The sequence below is a fragment of the Mastomys coucha genome, unplaced genomic scaffold (assembly GCF_008632895.1).
Source record: "Mastomys coucha isolate ucsf_1 unplaced genomic scaffold, UCSF_Mcou_1 pScaffold14, whole genome shotgun sequence".
Classification (NCBI taxonomy): domain Eukaryota; kingdom Metazoa; phylum Chordata; class Mammalia; order Rodentia; family Muridae; genus Mastomys; species Mastomys coucha.
This window is the reverse complement of record NW_022196896.1, coordinates 68,023,496-68,048,495: the sequence shown is the minus strand read 5'-3', so window position 1 is coordinate 68,048,495 and position 25,000 is coordinate 68,023,496. Positions and strand designations below refer to the sequence as shown.

At 45.3% G+C, this 25,000-nt stretch overlaps 1 protein-coding gene across 4 annotated transcripts in view; it reads right to left on the bottom strand.

The window, feature by feature from the left end:
• The window catches only part of Il1r2 (interleukin 1 receptor type 2), a 40,541-nt gene extending 16,993 nt beyond the window's left edge, over positions 1–23,548 (bottom strand). Inside the window, exons 1-3 of one of the 4 annotated variants that reach the window (XM_031367321.1) lie at positions 23,422–23,548; positions 5,700–5,848; positions 2,699–2,957 (exon numbers count right to left, since the gene is read on the bottom strand). In XM_031367321.1, coding sequence (XP_031223181.1) covers positions 2,699–2,957; positions 5,700–5,848; positions 23,422–23,519 — 506 coding nt within the window. In that variant the 5' untranslated portion in view covers positions 23,520–23,548. Of the gene's footprint in view, positions 1–2,698; positions 2,958–5,699; positions 5,849–6,387; positions 6,407–6,434; positions 6,726–17,422; positions 17,543–23,421 lie in introns of those variants that run through there. The other 3 variants (XM_031367322.1, XM_031367323.1, XM_031367324.1) reach the window with 3 other exon arrangements.
• Positions 23,549–25,000: the final 1,452 nt, after the last annotated feature.

The window sequence follows — 25,000 nt, the reverse complement described above, 5'->3', positions numbered from 1 at the left end:
ATGGCTGTTCTCTAGTCAGGCCAAAGGTGTGTCCTAACCCTTCCAGAAGAACCACACCAGAAACTATTCAGAACATGAAGCCAACAACTTTACTCTTTGAGGAGCAGCAGAACATGTCATCGCTGAAGAACAATCCTTTCAACAAACAGTGTTGAGAAAGCAAAAAGGTGCGTGCAAAAACAGACCTACACCCTGGCCTTACACTGCATGCAAAAACTAGCTCAAAGCATGTCAGCCCTGAAACATAGGAGTTAAGTGTGTAAGTGCCCAGGAAGTAAACAAAGGGAAAAGCTTCATTACTTTATCTGTGATTCCCTGAACCCAGGAACAGAAACACTAGAAGAAAAGAAGGACATAACTTAGAATTCACCAAAAGGTAAATGTGTTCATGAGGAGGACACTACGGACAGAGTGCCTAAGCAACCCATGGAGTGAGGTGAAGTATCCCCAAGTTGTACAGCTAATTAGAAGACATCCCAAAATCCTACAATAAGCGATGCAGTTCTCAAAACCAGCAAGGACTGGAATAGCCATTTCTCCAAGAAGTAGACACAAGTCGCTAAGGAAGAGCACAGAAAGCTACACCCAAGGACACAAGGCACCACGTCACACATGTTAGAACATCACTGTGAAAATAAATAAGCCACCAGTGTTGGCAAGACTGGAGAGTGATGGAACCCTTGTGCGGATGGAAGTCAGTGCAGCTGCTGCAGAAAATAGAACAGCAGTTCACAAACAAAAGAAAATCATAAACTGCCAGGTGATCCAGAAACACAAACAAAAACTTCTGTAGTTACTCATAGTAGCATTCCTAAAGATAGCCACAAAGCAAACCTCTGTGATTACAGAAGGAAGGACAAATGGACAAACAGAACTTGGGATGTTTGCACCACAAAACAGCAATAGTCAGCCTTGGAAAGAAAGGGAATTCCAACATGGGCTATAAGACTTGCATGAGTCATCTACAAGATGTAGATTTACAGAGACCGAAGGTAAATGGTGGTTGTCAGGGGCTGGGCAGGGAAATGGACTGACAGCTGTAGTTTAATGAGGACCAAGCTTTAGTTTGTGAAGAAGAGGGAGTTCTGGAGGTTGATGGTAATGATCCTGGTGCCACAGTGTGGAAGTGCTTAGCTTGCTTGAGTGGTTCACTTAAAGACAGTCAACACAGTAGGATCTACGTCATATGTGTATTATAACAATTCATTTTTTAAAGCAATAGGACATAGATTAAGGAGATGCATAGTGCAGGCCTCCTCCTGCCCCAGAACAACTTCCATGACTATTCAGTTTTCTTATCTGTGCAATAGCATTTGGATTAGTCTGATGTTAAGACTCCATCTAGTTCTAAAATTCTGCTGGAGATTTCCCATCTGCATCTTGTTTCTCCACCATGTGGAGTTACCTGTGAGAAGTACAAAACAAGTCTCTGTCCTTCTGGGGCTCAGCTCTGATAGCAGACAAGTATTACATATGTGCACGCAGAACAGATGTGTCTCACGGGAAAAATGTCACCAAGAAAAGTACTATTGGGACAAGGAACCAGGACTGAACACTGTGCCGGCTAACACAGCTCCAGGGAGTTCTCTCTAGAGAGGTGACATTTGAGCAGAGACCAAATACACTGGAGGAGGGAGGGAGCTATGAGCATGTCCAGACAAGGGGTTGTCCTGGTTTGCTTTCCATCATCACTGGTGAGACCAGAACTAAAAGTAACATGGAGAGGGTCTATTTCAGCTCACAGTCTGTCATGATGTCACGACAGGAAGCTACAGGCAGAAACTAAAGCCAAAGCCATGGAGGAACACCATATACTGGCTTGTTGCACATGGCTTTCAGCCTAGTTTTTTATCCTACTCAGGACCTCCTGACCAGGGATGGCATTACCTACAGTGGGTGTGATGGTTTGAATAAGAATGGCCCCCAGAGGCTCGTATATTTGATGCTTGGTCATTAAAGAGTAGTACTACTTTAAGAGAGATTAGGAGGTGTGGCCCTGTTGGAGTGGGTGTGGCTGTGTTAGAGTGGGTGTGGCCTTGCTGGGGTGAGTGTGGCCTTATTGGAGTAGGTGTGGCCTTGTTGGGGGAAGTGTGTCACTGGCAGGGGGATTTGAGGGTCTCAAAAGCCTAAGCCAGGCCCAGTGTCTCTCTCTTCCTGTTGCCTGTGGATCCCCCATGTAGAACTCTCAGCTCCTTCTCCAGCACCATGTCTGCCTGCTCCCCCCGCATGTTGCCCACCATGGTGATAACAGACAAAACCTCTGATGTTGTAAGCCCCAACTAAATTCTTCCTTTTATAAGAAGTAACATGGCTGTGGAGTCTCTTCCACAACAATAAACATAGACATTGAGCTAGGCTCTTATACATAAATCATTAACCAGAAAAATGTTTCATGTATTTGCCTACAAATCAGTCTGATGGAGACAATTACTCAGTTGAGATTCCTTCTTCCAAAGTGAAGCTAGCTTATATCAAGTTGACAGAAGAAGAAAAATAGATAGATATATATATAGATATAGATATAGATATAGATATAGATATATTCCTAAACAGCACAGGAGTTTTTGCATAAAGGAGAACATAGTGTGGATTACCATTCATGTATTTTGAAAGTACAATTGTCACTGAAAACCTTAGAGTCCGTTCTGCCTCTGCCTGGACATTGAGTTCACATTACCCTGGACCCAGAGAGTCTTACCTGAGGGTGCAAATGTAGGTACCAGAGTCTTGCTGCACTGCTGGCAGAACCCAGAGTGTGTCACCTTTCACCCACATCCTTGGCTCATCTCCTGGGATCAGCTGAGAAGAGTCCAATTTACCCCAGGTCAGAAGGCTGTGGGAACTGCTGGAGATATCGGAATGAGGTACCAGGGGGCACCTCAGAACCACGGGTTCACCTTCCAGCCTCAATTCAGATTTGAACTCTTTACCACGAAACTGGCAGTTGTCTCCATGGACTGCAAGTCAGAGATAGTAGGCATTAGGTCCCAAAACTGCTCACATCACAAAACAAGTCCCCGAAATGAAGGTTGACCCAAACCAAGGATACATAGCACATCTAAGCAAGATTCTGCATGGTCCAAGCAAAATGACCTGCACCCAGGTTCCCATAAGTAATACCCTCTGTTACTATAACTTTAGACTTCCCAAATGATAACCTGGGACCATCAATTTCAATTTCTATCCTGTGGAGGCAAATAAATCAGGTTCACATTATAATTTAAAAAACAAAAAGGGTTGGGGCTGGAAATTCTTTAGCATCTACATCGGAAGGCTCACAAGCATCTATAACTCTAGCTACAAGTGATCTGACACTTTTCTGGCTTTCCAAGACACCTGAGTATACATACATACACCACCACTACCACCACAACCACCACACACACACACACACACACACACACACACACAAATAAAGGCAAAATTTTAAATCTTTTCTAAAAGATTTAAATACAGGCTCAGTTTTTATGTGGTGATATTAAAAGTTGAACTATGTAAATAGAGGTAAAAGGGAATGGTTATAGCAGATGATACGTTTCAAGTCAAAGGTATGACAGCTAAAGAAACTCCATTTTATGTTAAGCATTCATCTGATTACCCACTATCATTTGTCTCTGACTCCAGTCATTGGAAAGTCAGTTTCTAGTAACTCTGACTCAGTGACTCCCATCCAGAAATATACAGTTGTCACCATCTACTTATAATATGACTGCTTTGGGGGATGGGGCTTGTGCAGACATTCAAGGACTATTTTGAAGTTGACTTGATGACCTAATCTTGGCAGAGCACAAGGCTCTTGGCTTGCTTGTACAGATAAGATTGTGGTTTCCACCTTTAAAATTCTATATTCCTCTATTGCTGGTGGGCTTAAAAAGTTATACAACTACTTTGGAAATCAATTTGGGAGAGTCTCAGAAAACTGGGAATAGTTCTACCTCAAGACCCAGCTATACAACTCCTGGGTCTATACACAAAAGATGTTTCTTTATCCCACAAGGGCACCTGCTCCAGTATGTTCATAGCAGCTTTATTCATAGTAGCCAGAAACTAGAAACAACCTACCTGTCCCTCAACCAAAGAATGCATAAAGAAAATGTGCCAAAGGTACATAGCAGGATATTACTCAGCTATTTAAAAACAATGACATCATGAAATTCACAGGCAAATGGATGGAACCAGAAAATGTCATCCTGAGTGAGGAAACCCAGATCCAGACAAACATGATATGTGCTCACTTATAAATAGATATTAGCCATGAAGTACAGGATAACCATGCTGTGCTCCATGAACTCAAAGAGGCTAAATAACAAGGGGAGACTCTTGAATCTCACTGAGAAGGAGAAATAGAATAGTCAGGGGTATAGACAGAGGGAGGAAACTTGGTGGGGAAGGGGTGGGGAAGGGGGCAGAAGGAAGGATAGAAGTGTACGGGGCGGCATTTGTGGGATGACCAGGAAGTCTAGGGCAATGGAAACTTCCAGGAATCTATGAGGTGACCCTAGCTAAGACTCCTAGCAATGGGGGATATGGAACCTGAAAGGACCATCTCCAACAAACAGAAAAAGACTCCAAATGGAGAAACTGGGACAGCAACCCAGCCTCAAAACCTTAGACCCACTATTTCTCTGCCAACAAGGTGTGGGGGGATAAAGATGGAGCAGAAATCGAAGGAATGGCCAACCAATTAGCAGCCCAGCTCGAGACCCATGCCATGAGAGAGAGTCCACCCTGACACTATTTGTGATATTCTGCTATACTTCCAGAAAGGCACCTAGCATAACTGTCATCTGAGAGGCTTCACCCAGCAACCGATGGAAACAGATGGAGAGACCCACAGCCAAACATTAGGCAGAGCTTGGGGGATTCTATGGAAGAGTGCGAAGAAAGGATTGAAGGAGCCAGAGAGGTCTAGGACACCTCAAGAAAACCCACAGAATCAACTCACCTGGGCCCATAGGGGCCCACGGAGACCCCAAGAATACCAGAGAGCATGCATGGGACAGACTTAGGCCCTCTGCACAGATGTAACCGTTTGTACAGCTGTGTCTTCATGTGAGACTCCTAACAGCAGGAGCAGGGGCTGTCTCTGGCTCTGTGGCCTGCATTTGGATCCCTTTCCCCTAACTGGGCTGCCTTGTCTAGCCCCAACAGGAGAGGATGCTCCTGGTCCTGCTGCAACTTGACATGTCAAGGCTGGTTGGGGTCCACTGAAAGCCTCCCTTTTCTAAGGAGAAAGGGAGAGCAAAAGGAGGGCAGGGGTGAGGTGAGAGGGAAGGACTGGGAGGAGAGAAAGGAGGGTAAGCTAAGGTCATAAAGTAAATAGATTAACTAATTTTAAAAAAAAATCCTTCCCTCCCCCTCTTGGAGCAGTGGTCTCTAATCTTGTCTCAGAGATGGTTGTTCTGCTAACAGCTTCAACAAATTTAACTGATTATAATCTGGATTAAGTCCAAAGTCTTCTCCTGACCTCTCAAACTCCAAAGTAAAGGTATCTTTGAATAAGAGCAAATTGGTCGTATTCCCATTCTCTTCTTGGCAGGAAAGGCACACACACCCAAGGCTTCAGCATTCGGACAGGGGATATCTGTCATCTCGCTTGCCAAGCCATGAATATTTGTAGTTTGCTGCTTGTTAACTGAACCCCACTGGAAATCTGTTTTCCGGGAAGCCTTGCCCCAGCTGAGGTGGTCGTTTCTCACCTGTGTGCTTCTCCGATGTCGTGGGAGATTCAGAAACCTTTCCAGTGTGCACCACTGGCGGAGTGGTGAAAGCAGAAACCCCAGTTACTAACACAAGCAAGATGAGCATTGTCTGCACCAACTTCCTGAGCGCACAGGACCCTCTGAGCCTACAGGAGGAGAAAGAGGGAGGGGTCAGTAGGATCATGAGCTCCCATGGGAAGGTGGTCCTGGGGTGGGGATGGGATGGGGAATAGAACAAGGTCTTGAAATTGCACCTGAGAACAAGAATGTTTGCTGTGTATATTTTCAAATAAGGAAATTCAAACCATGTGTAGTTGTCTCCCTGCGTCTGTATTTATGAACTTGACTGATATTAAATCCCCAGGCCCCTCCCACAGACCTGCCTGGAATGGAAGTTTCCAGGTCCTGAGTGCCTGCCTCTCCAGAAATGAATCTGAGCAGTCCCTGCCCCTCTGCCGGAGCCACAGCTTTTACTCTTAGCTCCTCCAGACCTGAGTCCACACGCCACTCTCTGGGCAAGGTGTCTCCTTATCCCCAGTGTAAGCCTGCACCACTTTCTGACCCCCAGTGCCCTCCCCACATTCTCCTCACTGGCCCCGTGGTCCCCTGCAGCACTCTTCACTCTTCACACATAAGCTGTCCACCGAAGACAAGGGCTCTCTCTTCATCCTATGCACTGTCCTACCGTGCCCGAACTCAGTCGCTGAGTTCGTGAACACCTCAACAAATCACCAGAAGCCAGAAGATCCTCTGGTTTCACTCGTCGGGGAGCTTTGCCTGGTTCCACGTGGGCAGTCTCAGCCGATCATAGACGAAACCAGCAAAAGGAAGCCTTCTCACCGGGACCCATCAGCCCTTACTGTTAGCTGTCTGCTGCCAGGGGTGGGACCACAACGCGCAGGAAGCTACTGCGCCTCCTCAACCTTGGATTCTTTTGCCCAGTTCAAGGTAGAAATAAAGCATGCCACCCGAGTGAGGCTCTGGTGGGGCTTTTGTTCTGGCGAGAGGGAGCAGAACACAGGCTAAGTAAGGTCCCCCGGGCCACTCTGAAGGGGGCGAGGAGGGAGCCAACACAGAGATGCTTACTTTGGACCGCCCAGACTGCTCAACACTGAAGTCCCTCAGAGTTAAACAGCTTAAATAGCATAATCCTGAGAAACCTGCTTCTCATTAAGCATAGAGACCAGCATTGAGAAATCAGCACTTTCTCTCTTGCCTCATCCCACCCATCCCACCCTCCACCCTCAAGATGATTATCTTCTTAGGTCTTAACCGGTCACGACTGACATCTTTTTCTGGCCGCTAGAACCAGAGACAGAAAAATCTCTCCTGGATGTTCTAGTGATATGTGTGGCTGCGACTCTTCTCTTGAGGGCATGGGTTTCTATGAACCTGTAGTTCACCATGCACAGGGAGCACGGTGTTGTCCTCTGAATCTTAACAAATAGCATTTATTTATGTCTGTAGCCTAGTCCCCTTTCCTGGGTGATTTTCTTGAGGTACTTTGGCCAAAGCACTGCCAAAAATAAAATAAAATAAAATAAAATAAAATAAAACTGGAGACTTTCCCTGACCTTGAGGTAGCAAGGTAGCTTCCTGTGGGTCCTGATCCCACCCCATAAGGCACACAGGGTTGCGGCTCTGAAGAGATTCAAATTTTAGGTAAATATTGGGTCCTAGGGACCGAGATGGCACTCCTCTTCATCTTTCTTTACACATAAGGGTGGGATCTAAGGAGTTCGTGCCCAAGAAATATCACTAGCAATTCCTGAGTCCCACTTCCTTTTCATAACCTGTCTGTTAGGAATGTACATGAGTTTAGAACCAGGCCTATCAAGCTAGCTGATGAGGACCTTTCTGGCTCTTCAGAAATTTATCTGCTCTCTCTAGAGAGAAATAGAAGCAAGTGTTTAAACCGGAAAGAAAGTCAAACTCCTCGCTCCAGGCTGCCCAGGTATAGCCACCATTGCACAGCTGCTATTGGAACCCTGAACCAAGGAGCTGAGTCACAATAGAACTGGAAACTCTGTATCTAATAAAACTGTCTCTCTGTTTGCCAGCCAAGGCTTTCCTAAGGTCCAGGCTCTGCTGATGGGATAGTGGCTTTGTGAAGGAAGTGGCAGAGCCTGCAGGCTACTCAGGCTACTCAGGATACTCACGGGGTAACTTTCTCCCTTAGGGGACCAGACCCAAGCTTGGGCTTAGCGTGGGATGCCACTCAGCTTGCTCTCTCTGAGGTGACCTTCCTGTTACAGTCTGCACACTGGTTCTAAACCGGGTGTCACTGCTCCTATTGGGAGCTGACTGTAGATCTTCAGGGGCTTGTGGGGTTACCCTGGGGTGTCAACCAAATCAGGGCAGCTAGAGCTTCATGGGTTTCTCTAAGATCCTTTTCTTCAAGCATCTTCCACCTACTCTAGTTATAAACCTTAAAGGCTTCTATCAGAGTTGACAAAGGGTCAGAGTCTGCCTCAAACTGTGTGACTTCCTATAGGAATCTGGGGTAGCCTGGGTCATAAGATGAAAAGCCACTGGAGCCCTTCTTTGCCCTGAGCTTGGAACAGCATTGCTGCGTTTTGTAGAAGTACCCTGATCAAGGCTCAGGAAGGTCTAACTTCATCTCATTAACAGACTGGGCCTTTTAGGCCTTCATTCCTTCTCAGACACAGATCAAGTGATGTCTGCTCTCTCACTAGCTCCAAGATGGAGTTCCCCAGGTCTTGGTGGGGACCCACATAGGAAACTACATCTTCCCTGGGCCCCTGAACATTAATTATGTGGCCATGTGTTGGTTGCTGGCCTAAAGTGCTGTGATAACACACCACCAAGGCAAGACAAAAGTCACATCTCAGGAACTCACCCCTGAATCTTTCCATGTTCTCTGAGAAGTTGACAAATCTGTCTTTACATTGGGCCATATCCACTCCTGAGAGAAAGCCTGTGCCTTGTCCATCTCTCTGCCTCAATTTGTCATTTCCCAAAATTAAAATTGATTTTAAGATGGAATGAATGGGGATAAGTGGCCAACAAGGAAGAAATACCTCAACCCCTAAAACCTGGGATGGAAAAACTCTGAGGAGAATTCAGTAAATTAATCTTACTTTGTCAGTGTGATTGCATATTGCATTTAGATGCAGGGCCAAGCATCTTTACTAAGATGGTGCTGGTAAAGTGCACAGAAACAGTTTGCAGAAGTGATAACCCTTCGCCCCTTACCCTCATATCTTCAGGCTCGCTTAGCACATGTCAAGTTAGGAAACTGTTAAGCCCCAGATTCAGATTCACTTATGTCTTCTTAGGAAGTCCCCACTTGGCTTCAACTGATGTTTCTTGGCACTGCTGTGCGCCAGGATCATCTGGAAGCTTTCAAAAAGTACCTAACATCCTGCGAAATTGTACCTGAAAGCGGATCCCCAAATCAGTAATCATGATCTTCCCCAGATGACGCCAACCAGCAGTCAGCATCAGGATAGATCACCATGTACCCTTTCAGAGACATGCTTAAAGACATGTGAATCAAATTCCCATCTGGATAGTTTCCATTTTTCTAAATTCCAAAAGAAAATAGGGGAGGGGGTTGAAAAAATACGCATCTCTGCTGTATCCCCAAATACAGTCTTTTATATGGGAGGGGGAGGAGTCTCAAGGGAGACAAGACTCTAGGAAGGTTCCAAATAGGAGGGAGCCAGCTTGTCCAAGTTTTGGGAGTTGTAGGCCTAGCGGTGCTTGGAGACTGGTGCCCAAAAAGACCCAAGATAGGAGTTTCTCACAAAAGTTCTGATCCCATTTCATAAAGGTACTTAGTGTTTTTCTCCTCATTTTTCCCTCCTTTTCACAGGATGATGTTATATCTGAAAGACCCACTTGCTAAGGATACTTGTTAAAGTCAGAAAACACAGTTGGGAAACTTGGTCTTCCTTTTTTTTCTCAGCATCTCTGCTGTACATACACAGACCTTGTTCTTGTCATCATTCCTTAAGCCAGACATTATAGCAATAACCCATCTAGCATTTCCTTCGTGTTTGATATAAGTGACCCAGACATGATTCAAAGTATACAGGAGGCTTATACAGTTCATAAACTGTAAGAGGCTTGAGCATCCTAGGTCTTCAGTATCTAGAAGATCCTTAAGTCAATGACTCATAGACACCAAGAAACTGTAATTCCCTAGAGAGTGACCCTCATTTTATATACAATTCTGACATGCACTTAGAGGTTCCCCACACTCCTAACTTCCTGGTCTAAAGCATTCTGGGAGGCAGGGCATGAATATCTTGAGAGAATGAGTATCCAAAAAGTGAATATCACATAGAAGCTCGTGAACCATTCCTCCCCTAAGACTGGCCCATCAATTGTCCTTTGAAATCTCCCCCATGGCCCTTCCCACAACATATACCATACAACTGTTGGTTAGACCAGCTAACGATTGCCACAGCAAGGCAGCCCAGCAGAACATCCCAATGCTGGTGTTTGCTCTTGCTCACAAGTCTTTATGCCATGTAGAGACTGACTAGCCAAGACCATGCAGGGCTGAGGGCGGCTCCAAGATACGGGTAGAATCCAAGTCAGCGCCATATTTCTCTCTGCTTCCTTATAGCAGTAAACACCCATTCTCAGGGATGGCCAGGCAATGCAGGCAGGAACAAACCATGCTCTGCTTGGAATGAGCTCCTTCCTACCTGCCCACTTTCCTCTGGCCTCAGGAAGTCATGGGGTCAGGGAAAGAGTTACAACAGCTGGGCTAATACGGAAGCATGCATGTTCTCTACTCTGCTTGCTCTTTGCCTGGTTTGGTCAGAGTCTGCATCATGTTTATAGGCCTCTTGGCTGTATTGCCCAATTATAGATTCTGCCTGAGGTGTAATCTGAAGCACTGCTGGGCCTCCCTTGGGGACAACCTGAAGTAGTCCAGATGGATACACTTTGTTAATCCAGGGAAAGCACTGGGAATATTCCAGTAATCCTCTCTCATATGTAGGGAAATTGTGAGTCCAAGGACTCAGACCTACAGCCTTGCTTCCTAGATGTAGTGACAGGACAGTGGAGAGTTCTGCCTTGGGGTATATCTGGCCTAGCACTTTGCTGCTAGCTTTTCTTGCTTCAGTGGGTCTCTCTCACTTACACATTCTTGAAACACAAATACTTCCTAAGTCTCACCTCTAACCCTGTCCTCAGGTTTGGTAGCATGAAAGCCATACAATATTAGGAGTTGTTTTGTCCTCTTAAGACGCTCAACCATACATCATGTCCCCAGCTATACTGGCCCTAGCCAGGCTAACTGATTCTCTAGTTGGTGTGTGAAAGAAGTAAAAATACAACCATGTCTAGCTTATGCCTTTGGACTAGAAAATAAAGCCAAATTTACAAGTATATGGGCTAATGTCATAGCCACCATGACTGTGACAAATGCAGAACACACATTCCTTCATTTATCTTTAGGAGGTGAATATTATACCACTTTATACAAGATATATGAGAATAAATCAGAGACTAAGGGGTTTGGCCATGATAGTATATCTACAAAGAACTCCAGTTTACACCCAAACCTGTTGGCTTCAAAGCCCTCTGTTCTTCAGAATTATACTTTCTATGCCAGAGACTCTTTTTCCCCTCCTCTAATACCTATCTATCCTGTTTCCTCCAATAATATAACCACTGTCTCTCCACAGCATCCACAGTCAACCCTCATGCAGACCACACTTCCCATCATCCTCTAAAATGAGGAATGTCCATATGAGAAATTTGGGCCAAAAGGAATGTCATTGAAACGTGTAATCTTCCTGGGGAGGTCTCTTAAAGTAATACTTGCGAAACTCACAACCCCACTATTTTAGTATCTATCTATTCAAAGGAAATGAAATCAGTGTATCAAAGAGACACTCATATTTATGAGTTTATGAGTAAGCAAGATTTGGAGTCACTCCAATACCCAAACACAGATGAGTAAAGAATATGTTGCACATGTATACATATGGAATTCTGTGTGTTTGTTTTTTTTTTTAAATTATAAATTCTTCCACTTGCCTCAACATAGGTAAAAGGGATATCATACCAAACAACAGAAGCCAGACATAGGCAATGACTGTTAAATCTCCCTTGGATGTGGAATCTTAAAATGCTGGTCACATAGAAGTCATAGGTAGAGTAGAGGTATTGATCATTTAGAAGTCATAGGTAGAGGAGAAATGTTGATCACATAGAACTCACAGGTAGAATAGAGGTCTCCAGAGATGAAGGTGGGAGCAGAAAAGATGTGAAATGTTGGTCAACTAGTACAAAGTTAGAAGTAGACAGGAAGAATAAGTATTCTATTTTAATTGTACAACAAGATGACAGGTGACTACAGTCAACAAAGATGTACTACATACTCCAAAGAAGCTAGGAGATTTTCAAATGAGATCTATACCAAATGGTTAGCATGTGAACTGCAAGTAATCATTCATTATGTAATATATATGTACCACCTCATCACATTGCATCATAAGTACCATTATCAGTTTTAAAAAAACTGCATTACCAACAAGGTCTCTACCAATTGTCCTTCCACTGGTCCTCAGTGTTCATGCTCACTGGCAGCTAAACTGTAGCTGCCATCTTGGACCACATGTTGAAAGGATTCGTGGAAAGGGTTGGAACAATGAGAAGAGAGTTGACTCCGGGACTGCCTTCTTTTATATGCTTCTATAATATGCAGCCAAACCTGATATGTGGCCTGTCTGGATTTTGTTAAATAAATAAATAATAAATAAATAAATAAACACATGCCAGAGGTAGGAGCCCTAAAAGGTACCACCACCAGGGGCGCTGTTTCCATACCCCTCCTTCTGACACCAACCTGATCCAGATCAGAAGTTATCTGATAGTTGATTCAGAAAAATTACTTTTCACTCAGGAGATGCCTTGCAGCTTCTGCTTGGATGAGTGCAGTGCCCACCCAAGGCCCATACTGTTTCTGAGTCAGGCTTTCCTTGGGTTTATATGGAAGTCTATAAGCATGAATAAAATCGCTCTGACACCAAACACCAAAATGTCAGATCGAACTTATCCAGGCATGGTCTCTAGCTGATGTTCCATAAAACCATGAAGCTGTGGAGTCAGAGGAGTGTGGTCTAGAAGGGAACTGTCCCAAGCTTGTGTGTGAGTGCTTAGTCTTCAACTAGTGGCACTGTTTTGGAAGGCTGTGGAACTTTTAGGAGGTGGATCCTTCCTAGAGGAAGTAGGTTACAGGGTGCAGGCCTTGAGGTTTGATGGTTCAGTCTCACTTCCTATTCATGCTTTGCTTCTTGACTACAGATGCAACATGACCAGCTTGCCTCTTACCCCTCCTGTCATGCCTTCTACACCATGATAGACTAAGGTCCCTTAAAACCATAAGACAAAAAATAATTGGCTTTAAATTGCTTCTTGTCTGGTGTTTTGCTCCAGCAGCTGGAAAAGTAACTTGTATAAGAATTCTACTCCAGGGCAGGAGAACTCCTTGGTCAGGGAACAAAAAAGAATTTGAAGTCAGTCATTCTCTCCAGCTTGTCTGTCTAGCCAATCAAGACCACTGTTTCCAGAAGGAAAGGAAATCCTCTAGTGCACTCTCCTTGAGTTCTCCTAGCCCCTGTCCATGTCCCAGGCTACTCCCAAGTCAAGGAGCTATCATGGCTTCTCTCTCTCTCTCTGGACTTCAGCAAAAACAAGTGCTTCACTGTGAAGCCCTTCTCCCCAGAAGTGGCTTCAGACAAGCAAAGCACGGGCACTTAAAAGTGACAGTTTTCAATAATGAAAACCTCATGGAAGGCTGGAACCAAAAATGTTGTAGTATAGGAAACAGCGAGTCCTTGGCAGGCCTAGAGAGGGGAAGAAATCATCTGCTCTGGTTCCCAGCCAAACACATTCCCTGCCCTAGTTACTTTAAACACATCTCCAGATCACTAGTGACTTGATTTCTCTCCTGGAGTCTGAGTTGACCTGGCTGCCAGGAGGAAATCTCAAGACTGCCTCATTCCAAGCAACTGAGTTATAAGTTGATCTCTACTTTTTTTTTTCTAGACAAATAATCATGTTTCGGTGCACCTTACAGGGATAGGCTGTAAAGTGGGACAGGGGATATGAAAATGAGGAGTGTGTATGAAGACAGGGCAAAAAAAAGAGAAAGGATGTAGTAAAGTAAAAGGCTCAGATGGCCCATCCCTGAGCAGACAGGTATCTTCTTCCTCTGGTACTCGCCCAGGCCTGGGAGACTGGTCAGCTGTGCCTTTGATCAGCTGTTTGTGTCCTGACCTCTGCATATGGAGAATGCAAACAGCCTAAGAACATGGACATGATTACGTCATCTCTCAGTCTAACTTGTAAGCTACAAAAGGACAGTAAACTGAAAAGAAAAAACAGTATAGGGCACTTCAGAATATATTTCTCCTAGACTGATTAATATTCTCCTCTCTCTCTCTCTCTCTCTCTCTCTCTCCCCCACTGTAAAATTCTATATACAGAAAAAAAATATAACAACTAAAAAACACAGGTATCATCAAACCCTTAAATACATCAGAATACATATAATAAGAAGTATGTTTCAACAGATAAGAAGAAAAAAAGAAATAAAGAAATGCAAGCTGGTGACTGAGGAACCATTGGCCCTAAGGGGTAACCTATGGTGGTTGCTTTGCAAAATGGAGAGTGTCAAACTGCCTTCTAGATACTTAAGTTTCCATCCATAGATTAGGCAGCTCTCAACCCTTATCACAGAAGGTTCTTCAGGGTAGGTAGCAGTTACTATGGAGACAGCTTATCAAAGTGCACTGTGGAGTGCTCATCTATCCCTAAATGGGACATCTATCTCAACTCCCTCCCCAAAAGGCTCAGGGAACATCTTGAGAAGAGAGAAGAAAAGATTGTAAGAGCCCGAGGTCAGTGAAGCCTTCTGCTTAATTGTATCTTCTGGACATGACTGGACCATTGCACTCATGAATGCAGCAGCATCTGTGGCTGCCTGCAAGAGACCTGTGCAAGTTCAAGCCAGTTACTGTGTCAGCATGCATGGCGGAGGGATTCTTGAAGCCCTGCTCCTAGCTGATGAGCCACTAACAGCTATTGACTGCTAAGAAACAGAGGGTCAGCTTTCTTTCGAGATGTGGCCCCTGTTAGGTCTCGCATGCCCTGGTGAGTGGCTCTATACCATACACATACAGACAGCACTAATTAGACTCACTAGGTTATAAAAACGGAGCCTGAAGTTGGTTGGAGGGTGTACTGGCTGGTTTTGTGTGTCAACTTGACACAGGCTGGAGTTATCACAGAGAAGGGAGCTTCAGTTGGGGGAGTGCCTCCATGAGACTCAGCTGTGGGGCATTTTCTCAATTAGTAATCAAGGGGGCAGAGTCCCTTGTGGGTGGTGCCATCCCTGGGCTAGAAGTCTTGGGTTCTATAAGAGAGCAGGCTGAGCAAGCCAGGGGAAGCAAGCCAGTAAGAAACATCTCTCCATGGCCTCTGCCTCAGCTCCTGCTTCCTGACCTGCTTGAGTTCCAGTCCTGACTTCCTCTGGTGGATCAACAGCAATGTGGAAGTGTAAGCTAAATAAACCCTTTTCTCCTCAACTTGCTTCTTGGTCATGATGTTTGTGCAGGAATAGAAACTCTGAATAAGACAGGGGGATATAGAGGTCATTTGAGTGAAACCAGAGGTGAGTATCCATGTGATATTCTTTTTAAGGATCAATTAGAATTTTTTTAAAATCCTATCCTGTACTGAATGTGACAGGACTGAATTAACCCGAGAGAATGAGCTTAAGTTTGTGATTATCTTCGTTTTGATGCCTGGAGGCTTTTGGGCAGCTGTCACACTTCTGAGTCAGATGGAACAGAATGAGGTGACAGTATTGACCATTAGTCATGCTGACTAGCTATTGGCTCAAGCACCTACTGCTTAGTCATATTCAGTGTGGTAAACAAAATCCTAAAAACCCACACGTGCCTCATGCACACCTTCTAAAGTATTCTCCACCTGGTAAGAGAACAGTCACAGCAACACGATCTCAGGCAGGAAATCTCAGAACTTTAGCCATCGAAGGGAAGAGAGGATCCTTGGTGTGAGCAGGGAGCAATGCATAAGGGGATGGCAATAGCTTTTATCAGCAAGGGCTCTGGCCAGAGGCAAATTCAAAAGTCATGGGCTGTTCAAAAATCATTGCTACTCTGTAGAAAAGAGAGCAACTTGGTTTTTATGCCAAGAATAAAGGGATTTCTGCCTCCAAGCAGCACAAGGGTGCTGTTTGTGATTTCATAATCATGTCAGAATGAAAGTTGGCCATTCCTTAATCAGACCCCCATCCCGCCACACACACACCCTCTGAAGAAGCCAAGGGAGATGGCCAGGCCTCCTGGACAATCTGTTCCATCAGTATCACCCGTAGTTTAGTGAAGCTTGTCCCATTAAAGATGGGCATTTTCCATCCTGAGACAAATTCATAATGTGAAATTTTTCTATCAGCTCAGACTCCTTTTGCCCACCTCTAAGTGACATTCATTGGTCAGATTTTGCTATCTAGAGTCGTTTGCAGGAAGCTTGCTCACTCTGGTTGGTAGTCTTGGACCTCAGTGGGAACAAGACTTTTCATGTACAGTGAAAAAAGTACCTGGAACAGAAAGTAGGTGGCACATTCCCTCAGCTGTAAAGGGAACCCAACCTGGTAGAAATTCAGGATAACAGACATGTCACATGAAGAACTCACCACAGTGCTGGAAAAGAGGGAGTGCTCAACACATGGTTGGGCTCACTAGCATTTTTTGAAGGCTGATGGTTGAGGGGGTTAGTAACATGGCAAAGATACAGAGCTGGCAGATCTGAACAAAGCATCAGAGTCTACCTTCTGCCATTCTGCCCGGTTCCTGTTTAGGTTCTACCCCATAGCCTGGAACTTTCTGGCATCATAGTCAGAAATTGAGCTGAGACCTGTTATGATGCTAGAAAAGTATCTAGTGTTGCCTAATGGAATCAGTATGTCTAAAAGCATAAATCCATAGAATATGTTAACATACAAACATGATCTTAAGTTTACAGAGACAGATATGTACACATCTATAGAGCTGGACTTGAATTCTAACCTTTCTGGCACCTTCTTTCAAATTGACCCCCTAAGTGATGGAATCCTTAAACACGAATAATGAACATTGGAACTGGGCTCTGTCTTCATGTGGCTATTTCCTAGCTATGTGATCTTGGGCAACCCCAAAGTCAGTTACACAATCGCAGTTTCTTCATCTCTAAAATACAAAGGTGGAGCTAATGAGACCTCACCAGCAAGTATAAACATCTGGGATTCAAAGTTGATCTGGATTTGAGCACAGGTCTTTGTCTGGCTTACAACTTCCATTTCCAAAGACTCAAACCAGTGGGTCTTCATCAGACAATGTATACCAAGTCAGCTCCTTTGCTCTGAGCCCTTTAGCCAGCAAAGAACAGAACCAATCCTCAGGAATGGGGTTTTCTCCTGGTCATCAGTCTTCTGCCTCTATTTGCCCACTCTAGGCGACTGGGTATTCTGTTGGCTCTGGGGCTGAAGTCTGACTGCCAGCACACATAACACACCTTCCAACTCCTGTAACCTGAATATAGGACACAACACAAACATCCATATAACCAGTCACCCATTAAACTTGTCTACCTAAAATATGGCAGAACAAGCAAGGACAGAAAGATTGTAAGAGCTGAAGGAGCCGTAGGTCTGTGTGTTTACTCACAGCAGGAGCTTAGCAGCCTTCTCTGATAGTCTCTCTCGATATGTAAGTGCGGCTACTTTTGCAGAGTAGGTTAGACATTATAGATGACCACAATCGTGTCTTCCATCTCTCAGCCTTCTATAGCATTATCATCAGACTACTATCAAGAGGTGGAATCCAGCTCACCTACCTTGAATGTGGACATGCTAGTAACTCAGGTGCACTCAGAAGAATGCACCAGACGTGAGTTCACTATTTGTGAATTCTGCAGCTATGTCAGGGAGATCTAAATACTTTCCACCTGGTTTCCTTACAGAAAACTAGTCACCATAGGAGCAGCCTGAGTTTCCCCAGGGAGGCCATATGAAAGGGGTCTTGGCTGAGCTGTCAGCAACCTCTCAACTCCCCTCAAGGGTGCCACCCACATGAGGTAAGCCATCTTAGACTCCACAAACATGTCCATTCATTAACTGATAACCACTGTTGAACTTGGTTGAAATACACGGCAGAGAGGAATTGTCTGGCATTTCTCAAGTGTAGGGTCTACATGATATATGAGTTACAATGACAAAGTGACAAGCAACCACATTTTGGTGTAGTTTTTTCATGGAGCAAAGGGTAAATGCTCATGCAAGAGGCTGCTAGAGTCAGAGTGGAGCACAGGCTGACCATGTTTGAGCTCCTGGAGGATAGAAGGGGGACTGATCAGTGGTAGGAAATTGGATGGTTGATGGGAGAAAATGCATACTGCAAACAACAGGTGTCTGCCTGTAACAAGAAAAGAACTAAGACAATTGCAAAGAACAAAGCAAAGAACCATCTGGGGCCCAGAAGAGCAGACACAAGCATTGCCCTCCACGTTAGTGTCCCAACAAGAACACTGGGATATTGGGGGGGGGCACAAAACAGCCTTGCGTCATAGAGAACTCTCTGCTTCAAGCTCTTATGTAAGATGGAGCAGGGCCTATGTTTCCTAAAGGCAATACTGCAATCGCTTTCCAGAGTGTCTTTATTGCTAGTCCAAGATGGCCCCAGGAGTGTAAGTACAGCACACTGCTCAGAAAGGAAGGAAGGATACAGGTAAGACATGGAGGAAATGCCTTACTCGTAGGAAGACACAATAGAAAAGTCCTTTCAAGTCTGCGGAAAAATGGGAAAGAGGTGTACCAGATGGAGGAGATAGATAGACCTAACCTGTGCTTGAAACCTGAAAGCCAAGCAGAGTAGAATTTCAATTCTTTTTAAGAAGCTGGAAGCACAACTTTGGTTCATTACAAGTGGGTCTGCGTAGGGACTCCACCTTGGTGCTCTTAGTAGGGCAGAAATGCAGAGAAGAAAGGTAGTAATGATGCAAAACATCAGCAGAAGGAACACTGGGTTTTTAGAAGACTGCTCACTGCTGGTCTCACTTAACAGAAAGTGTTTAGACCTTCCCCTGTATGTACAGTGAAGAATGGGAGGGAAACCAAGGGCTGTACTGGGGTTGCTAAGAGGAAAGGGATTGACTCAGTTGGGGCTGCAGTTGGAACACAGAGAAGGAACCCAGGCAGGTTCTACTTATCATTTCCCCATCTCCCAATCTACTTTGCCAAGGTCCTGAACTCCACTCACTGGTGCCCCAGCTTTCTTAGTGCCCCCAGCCACCCCCACTGTCCAGCGACAGATGTGGCAGGATCCATTCAAATCATTTGGGGTGGGTCCCTCACTGTTTACTGATGATTTTGACTGTCACCTAGACATTCTGAACCAGAGAGTGGGAAAAAAACCACAAAGTTTGGCCAAATGCAGAGGAAGGGAGGAGTCTGTGAGGAGCACAGAGGACACGTTGGCCAGAACATTGGCTGTCACATACCTTTAGCATTAGACTATGGTGTTTCCCAGCCATGGATCCCAGTAGTAGTGACTTTAGGACCAGGCAGATACACACACAGTTCTTAGGAAGCCTATGAGTAACCCCCAAGTCAGCATATACACATCTAGAACACTCCCTACCATTCCTTGGGAATGATCCTGGAAGGCTAGAAGGGACAGACAAAATAACTAGAATGCACATCTACCCAAAGGAATCCAATGAGCCCAAGAGAGTAACTCGAGGCATCTGAGACAGAGACAATACAGAATAGCAGGCTGAACTTGCTCCTCTGTGGATAGAAGACTTGGGAACAAAATGAGATTCTTCTTACAACAGTGAATAACTACACAAGGGGCAATGATCCACAGTGAGTATTAAGTTTCTCTATACTGAGGTTTCTCTATGCTATATCTACATATAGTAGAACTATTTTCTTCTACAACTGTTAGGATGTCAGGACAGATAGGACTTTTCTTTTCATGCTTTGATAGATTACATCCCACTCTCCAGAAATTATGCCCACCTACAACAGCCTATCATCTAAGAGTCACCAAGGACAACAACTAAAATGGCCTTTCCTCTGAGGGTCACTGAGCCCTACATGACAAATATCTGTGAGAAAAAAGAAAGGTGAGCAGTAAGCACATGCTCACCACATACACATACATACACACACATGCGCACACTCATATACACACATAAACACACATTCACGCACATGCACACACTCACATACTCACACATGCACACACACATGCATACACATATATAACACACATATGTACACACACATATACACACATACACACATGCACACACTCACATACTCACACATGCACACACACATACATACACATATATAACACACATATGTACACACACATACACACATGCACACTCACATACATACACATATATAACACACATATGTACACACACACACATATACACACATACACACACTTGGAATCCAAGAACTTTTTATCTATACTGGGTGGGGAAATCCTTTGCCATAAGAAAATGTAATCTTTGACTGGAAACCATCCCAGACTCATTGTTTTTCCATGGGCTCCAAAACCCTTTCTCGGCTCAAAAGGCTACATTCCCTTCTCACTCTGAACCCTCTGTCTTCTCTCAGCTGTGAGACAAAATCACCACCATATTCCTGAGAACATCCCTAGGAAGCTTGCAATCTGAAACCCAATGTCCCGGATTTCCTCCCAGCCCCTCCAGCTAACATAACCGAGCTACAGGACCCAGTAGACACAGTATACCCAGGTTCACTTAGGAGATGTCTATACCCCAGCTGCCAATCCACACATCTCTTCCTGCTTTGACTGTTTCAGTGGACATGAGTGAAAACACAAGTGCTTACGTTTCTAGTAAGTTCCTAAATGATGCTGTAGCCACTAGTCCAGGGAGTACACTTTCAAAACCACTTCCTTAGGACAGAGAGGAAGTTTTGTGTCCTGTATATCCTGTAGCAAGCCTGTGGGGTAGTACACACAAGCACACATACACACACACACACACACACAGAGAGAGAGAGAGAGAGAGAGAGAGAGAGAGAGAGGGGGGGGAGGGAGAGAGACAAACACAGAGAAAGGGAGAGAGAGACAGACACAAAGAGAGAAAAGAAGGAAAAAGAGGGAGAGAGATACAGAGACACAGAGAGAGGAAGAGGAAGGGACAGAGAGAAGGAATATCAAAACAATATTAATTAAGCAGATGTTCTCTGCAAATCCTGCTTTTGAAATGGCCTTGAAGTCCAGGAGAAGTTTTGAGAAATCATCAAGATTTGGCACAGTTGACCAAAGATACACTAGCAGGAGCAAGAAATGACAGATAGATACTGTGTTATGCTTCAGGGTGCTGGAGGTACTGCTACATCGTATCTTGGGTTAGCACACTCAGCAAAGAGAAAGATTTGTTTTCTATTGCAGTGAAAGCAATAACCATACACTCAGCAGTTTAGCCTCGTCCAATGTCTAGGCTCATCTTAGACAGTTTCTCTGCTCGAAGTCCTTCCTGGTTATAGCCAAGGCTCAGCCGGGCTATGTTCCTTTTGGAGCCTCCAATCCTTTCCTATGTTTATGTGACAGTTATGACTGCAGTACTGAAGTCCCTACTTTTTATCAGCTAAAGGCCAGATGTCAAAGACCACTGAGCCTCGAGCCTGAAGCCTCTCTCCAAGGCCAACAGCCTACCTGATGCTGCTTCAAATCTCTTGACTCGGACCTCCAGACCCACTCACAAAGAATGAGGCTCTTACATGGGCTTCACCACCCTGCTCTTCCTTTAGCTTAACTAACTGAGCCTGAAGTGACCCACAAAGTCCATCAGCCTTACTATGTAAGGTGGTATGATAAAAGTACTATATAATACTATATAGTGCTAGTACTATATCAGGTATCGATCGTGTACTGTAAGTATCCATCTGTTTATACACCCCAGCCTTACTCAATGAGAGGGGATTCTCCAGGGCATGAATCAGTGGGTCTCATTCTACAGTCCCGCCTGTTACACACAGATGTAAAACATCTGATGACTCCGACCGACCTCTGCAACATTTAACACTCACCCAATGCTTTATTTACATTTACTCATTCCTCACTCCCAAGTAAGGTCTCTTCCCTGACTTTTGAAAGCTTGGTTACTCACAACATGATCAACACGTGTAAGGAATGCAGATAGATGCCCAGGCCCCGCAAAATCACCTGCGTGTTTACAAGACTCCCGGGAGATGCAAGAAACAGTGATCTCACAAGTTCCTTGTCCCCAGATAACTCCCTCTGTCCTGGGCTCGCTAATGAGCATGAGCCTCATCTTATCTCCTAAGAAAATAGTCTTTCAAACGGGCTCTTCCCAGGCAAGCAGTTCCAGTGTGTGGTTGAGTCCTAGAGCACACGCCCACATCTACTGAATCTGAAAAAAAAAATCTGCGTGGGCCAAGCAATGCGTATTGTAGGCAGACAGGGTAAAGGCCAAGTTGAAGGACCTGATAAACATAGAAGTCGGAGGCTCCATGAAAATGCAACCGCATCTGCTGTCCCTAGAAGCTTGCCCTGCTACCCTGGGGTATGGGAGGAGGGACGTGATCACGTGATCGCTCTGGTCTCGCTGTCAAAACAGTCGGACGTGATCACGTGGTCGCTCCATTCTCGCTGTCAAAACAGTTGGATTTGAATGTGAGCTGGGAATGAGAATGGCTTGGGGAAGCCCAGGCCAACCTGCCTGCCACACACGAGGGAAGGTCCAGCCCCGCAGCACTCCCACCTAAGAGAAGGAAAAGAACGCATTGAGAGAGGTGAGGCTCAGAGGGGCCTGGGGGAAGACATTCTTCTGCACTTAACGCCTGTAGGAACAAGACGCTGATCCCAGAGAGCAAGCCTCCAGGTAAGACAGAGCTAGAGGAGGGTGAGGTTGATAGGAGCCGATATGGAACACGGAAGGAAGCCAGCAACATCCCACTGCAAGCAGGCCCCAGCGCAGGACTGGGAAAGACAAGCCAAATCCTCTGCCTCTATTTACACAGTAGGAAACCCAACACAGTAGGAAACCCAGAGAGAAGCTCTGGCCAAGATCACTCTCAGTAAGAAGGCTGAGGTCAGGGACATATACGCTAGGGCTCAGAGGGGGGAAAGGCCTGAAAAGAAGAGACTTTTAAGTAGCAGGGGAGAAAAAAAACAGAGCGTTTATCTAATAATTGTGTGTACCAGGCAGGTCTTAGAGTGCTGCTCAGTCTGCCTGGGCGCTATAGTTTCTGAGAGGCTAGGAAAGTCCCCAAAGCCTTCTGACATGGCCTGCCCTCTGTCCCAGATGCTCAGCCTCCCAAGGTAAGAACCAAGCCCACTCCCTTCCTCCAGGTGAATTCTAGATTCTAGATGCTTGTCTGTTCCCTGCTACCTGAAACTCTGGACATTCCTTGGCAGCTCTCTGATCTAGTCCCCCCCACACACACACCTTTTTTCCTAACAGAGAAACCAAAGTAGGAAAAGACCAAGGAATAAAGTAACCTCCACACAGGTGTAGCTGCTCACTGAGGAGACCGCTCACCCGGAGGAAGCGGGGAGATTCATAGAGGGTTGCCTGAGGACCCATTAAAAACGGAGCTCATGTTCTGACTGGCTCCCTGGTGTCTCTCCCTGCCTCTTTCCCACCTTCTTACCTGGAATTCTGTATTCTTGCACTTTGCTGCTTCTTGCCTGGCTGGGGAAGGCTGCTAGGCCAGACTTTCACCTTCTGTGATGTTGCTGCAGCCCCCATAGGGATTTATAGGCTCCTGCTTGTGGTTTCCTAACTGGGCTATGTCACTCACTCTAATTGGATGGTGGTGGACACACCTTTTCCCTCCTCACAGGGAGCACCCTGCTCACGGTACATTGTGCGTACAATCTTGCCATATGGGGAAGTGGCCTAGGAAACTCTGAGTTTCCCTATTTGTGTGTGTGTGTGTGTGTGTGTGTGTGAGAGAGAGAGAGAGAGAGAGAGAGAGAGAGAGAGAGAGAGAGAGAGAGAGAGAGACTAGCCAGAATGACATGCTTCCAGCTGAGAACACATTTTAAAATGATGCTGGTTGTATATGTATATGAAGAAACTGTAAACAGTTTCACAGGCAAGATTTCACCCCATCCGCTGGATGCTGGTTAAAACCCAACCATGATCCTATTAAAGAGAAAAGGAGGCTTTTAAATGAGTGGGACATAAGATCTCCACTCTCACCCCCCACCAGGGGCCTTGGTTTAGCTGTTTGTTTGTTTGGGTTTTTTTATTTTTAACTTTCCATGAGTTGTTTCAAAGACAGGCGATGTAAAGCATTGGCTTTTTTTTTTTCCAGTTTGTGAAATTGCTCTAATAGTGTTTCTGTTCTTATAGAAATGCCTCATTAACTCCCTGAAACATACTCCATCTCTCTCCTTCACACAGTGGGAGGGTCAGATCTCAGGCAGGAGTCAGACGTGGAGACATCTAGAGAGGACTGAATCCACAATATAGGCAAGTTATCCAGGGCCCCTTCTATTGGGGGATAGAAAATATTGCTTTGTGAAATACACTACTAAATACAGCACTGCAGGGCTGGCGAGATGGCTCAGCAGGTAAGAGCACTGACTGCTCTTCTGAAGGTCCTGAGTTCGGATCCCAGCAACCACATGGTGGCTCACAACCACCCGTAATGAGATCTGATGCCCTTTTCTGGTGTGTCTAAAGACAGCTACAGTGAATTACTCTGGAGTGAGCTGGGCAGGAGCGAGCGGGGCCAGCAAGGGCCCTGAGTCCAATTCCCAGCAGCCACACACATGGTGGCTCATGGCCATCTGTACAGCTACAATGTACACATACACATAAAATAAATAAAATAAATCTTTAAATACAGCACTGCAAATATAGTCATAATATCAGTGATGGAAGAAACCAACAAACCCAAATTATTAATGTTGCACTTTATAAAATGGTCAGTATAATGCAGCAGGAGCAAGCACCTCAGCTGACCTGACAAGGTGTTCCCGCTGAGGAATCAGCCTTAGGACAGGGCTAGTATAAAAGGCAAGTTATGTGGGGGAAGGGAAGGGGACCTGGAAAAGGAGTACAGGCAGAGAAAGAAAAGAAACAGAGAAGAACAGAAAGAGAGAGGAACAAGCCGGACTGGAACACGTGAGGAAGAGGGAGAGAGGGAGAGGGAGGGAGAGAGGGAGAGGGAGAGGGAGAGGGAGGGAGACAGGGAGAGGGGGAGAGGGAGAGGGAGAGAC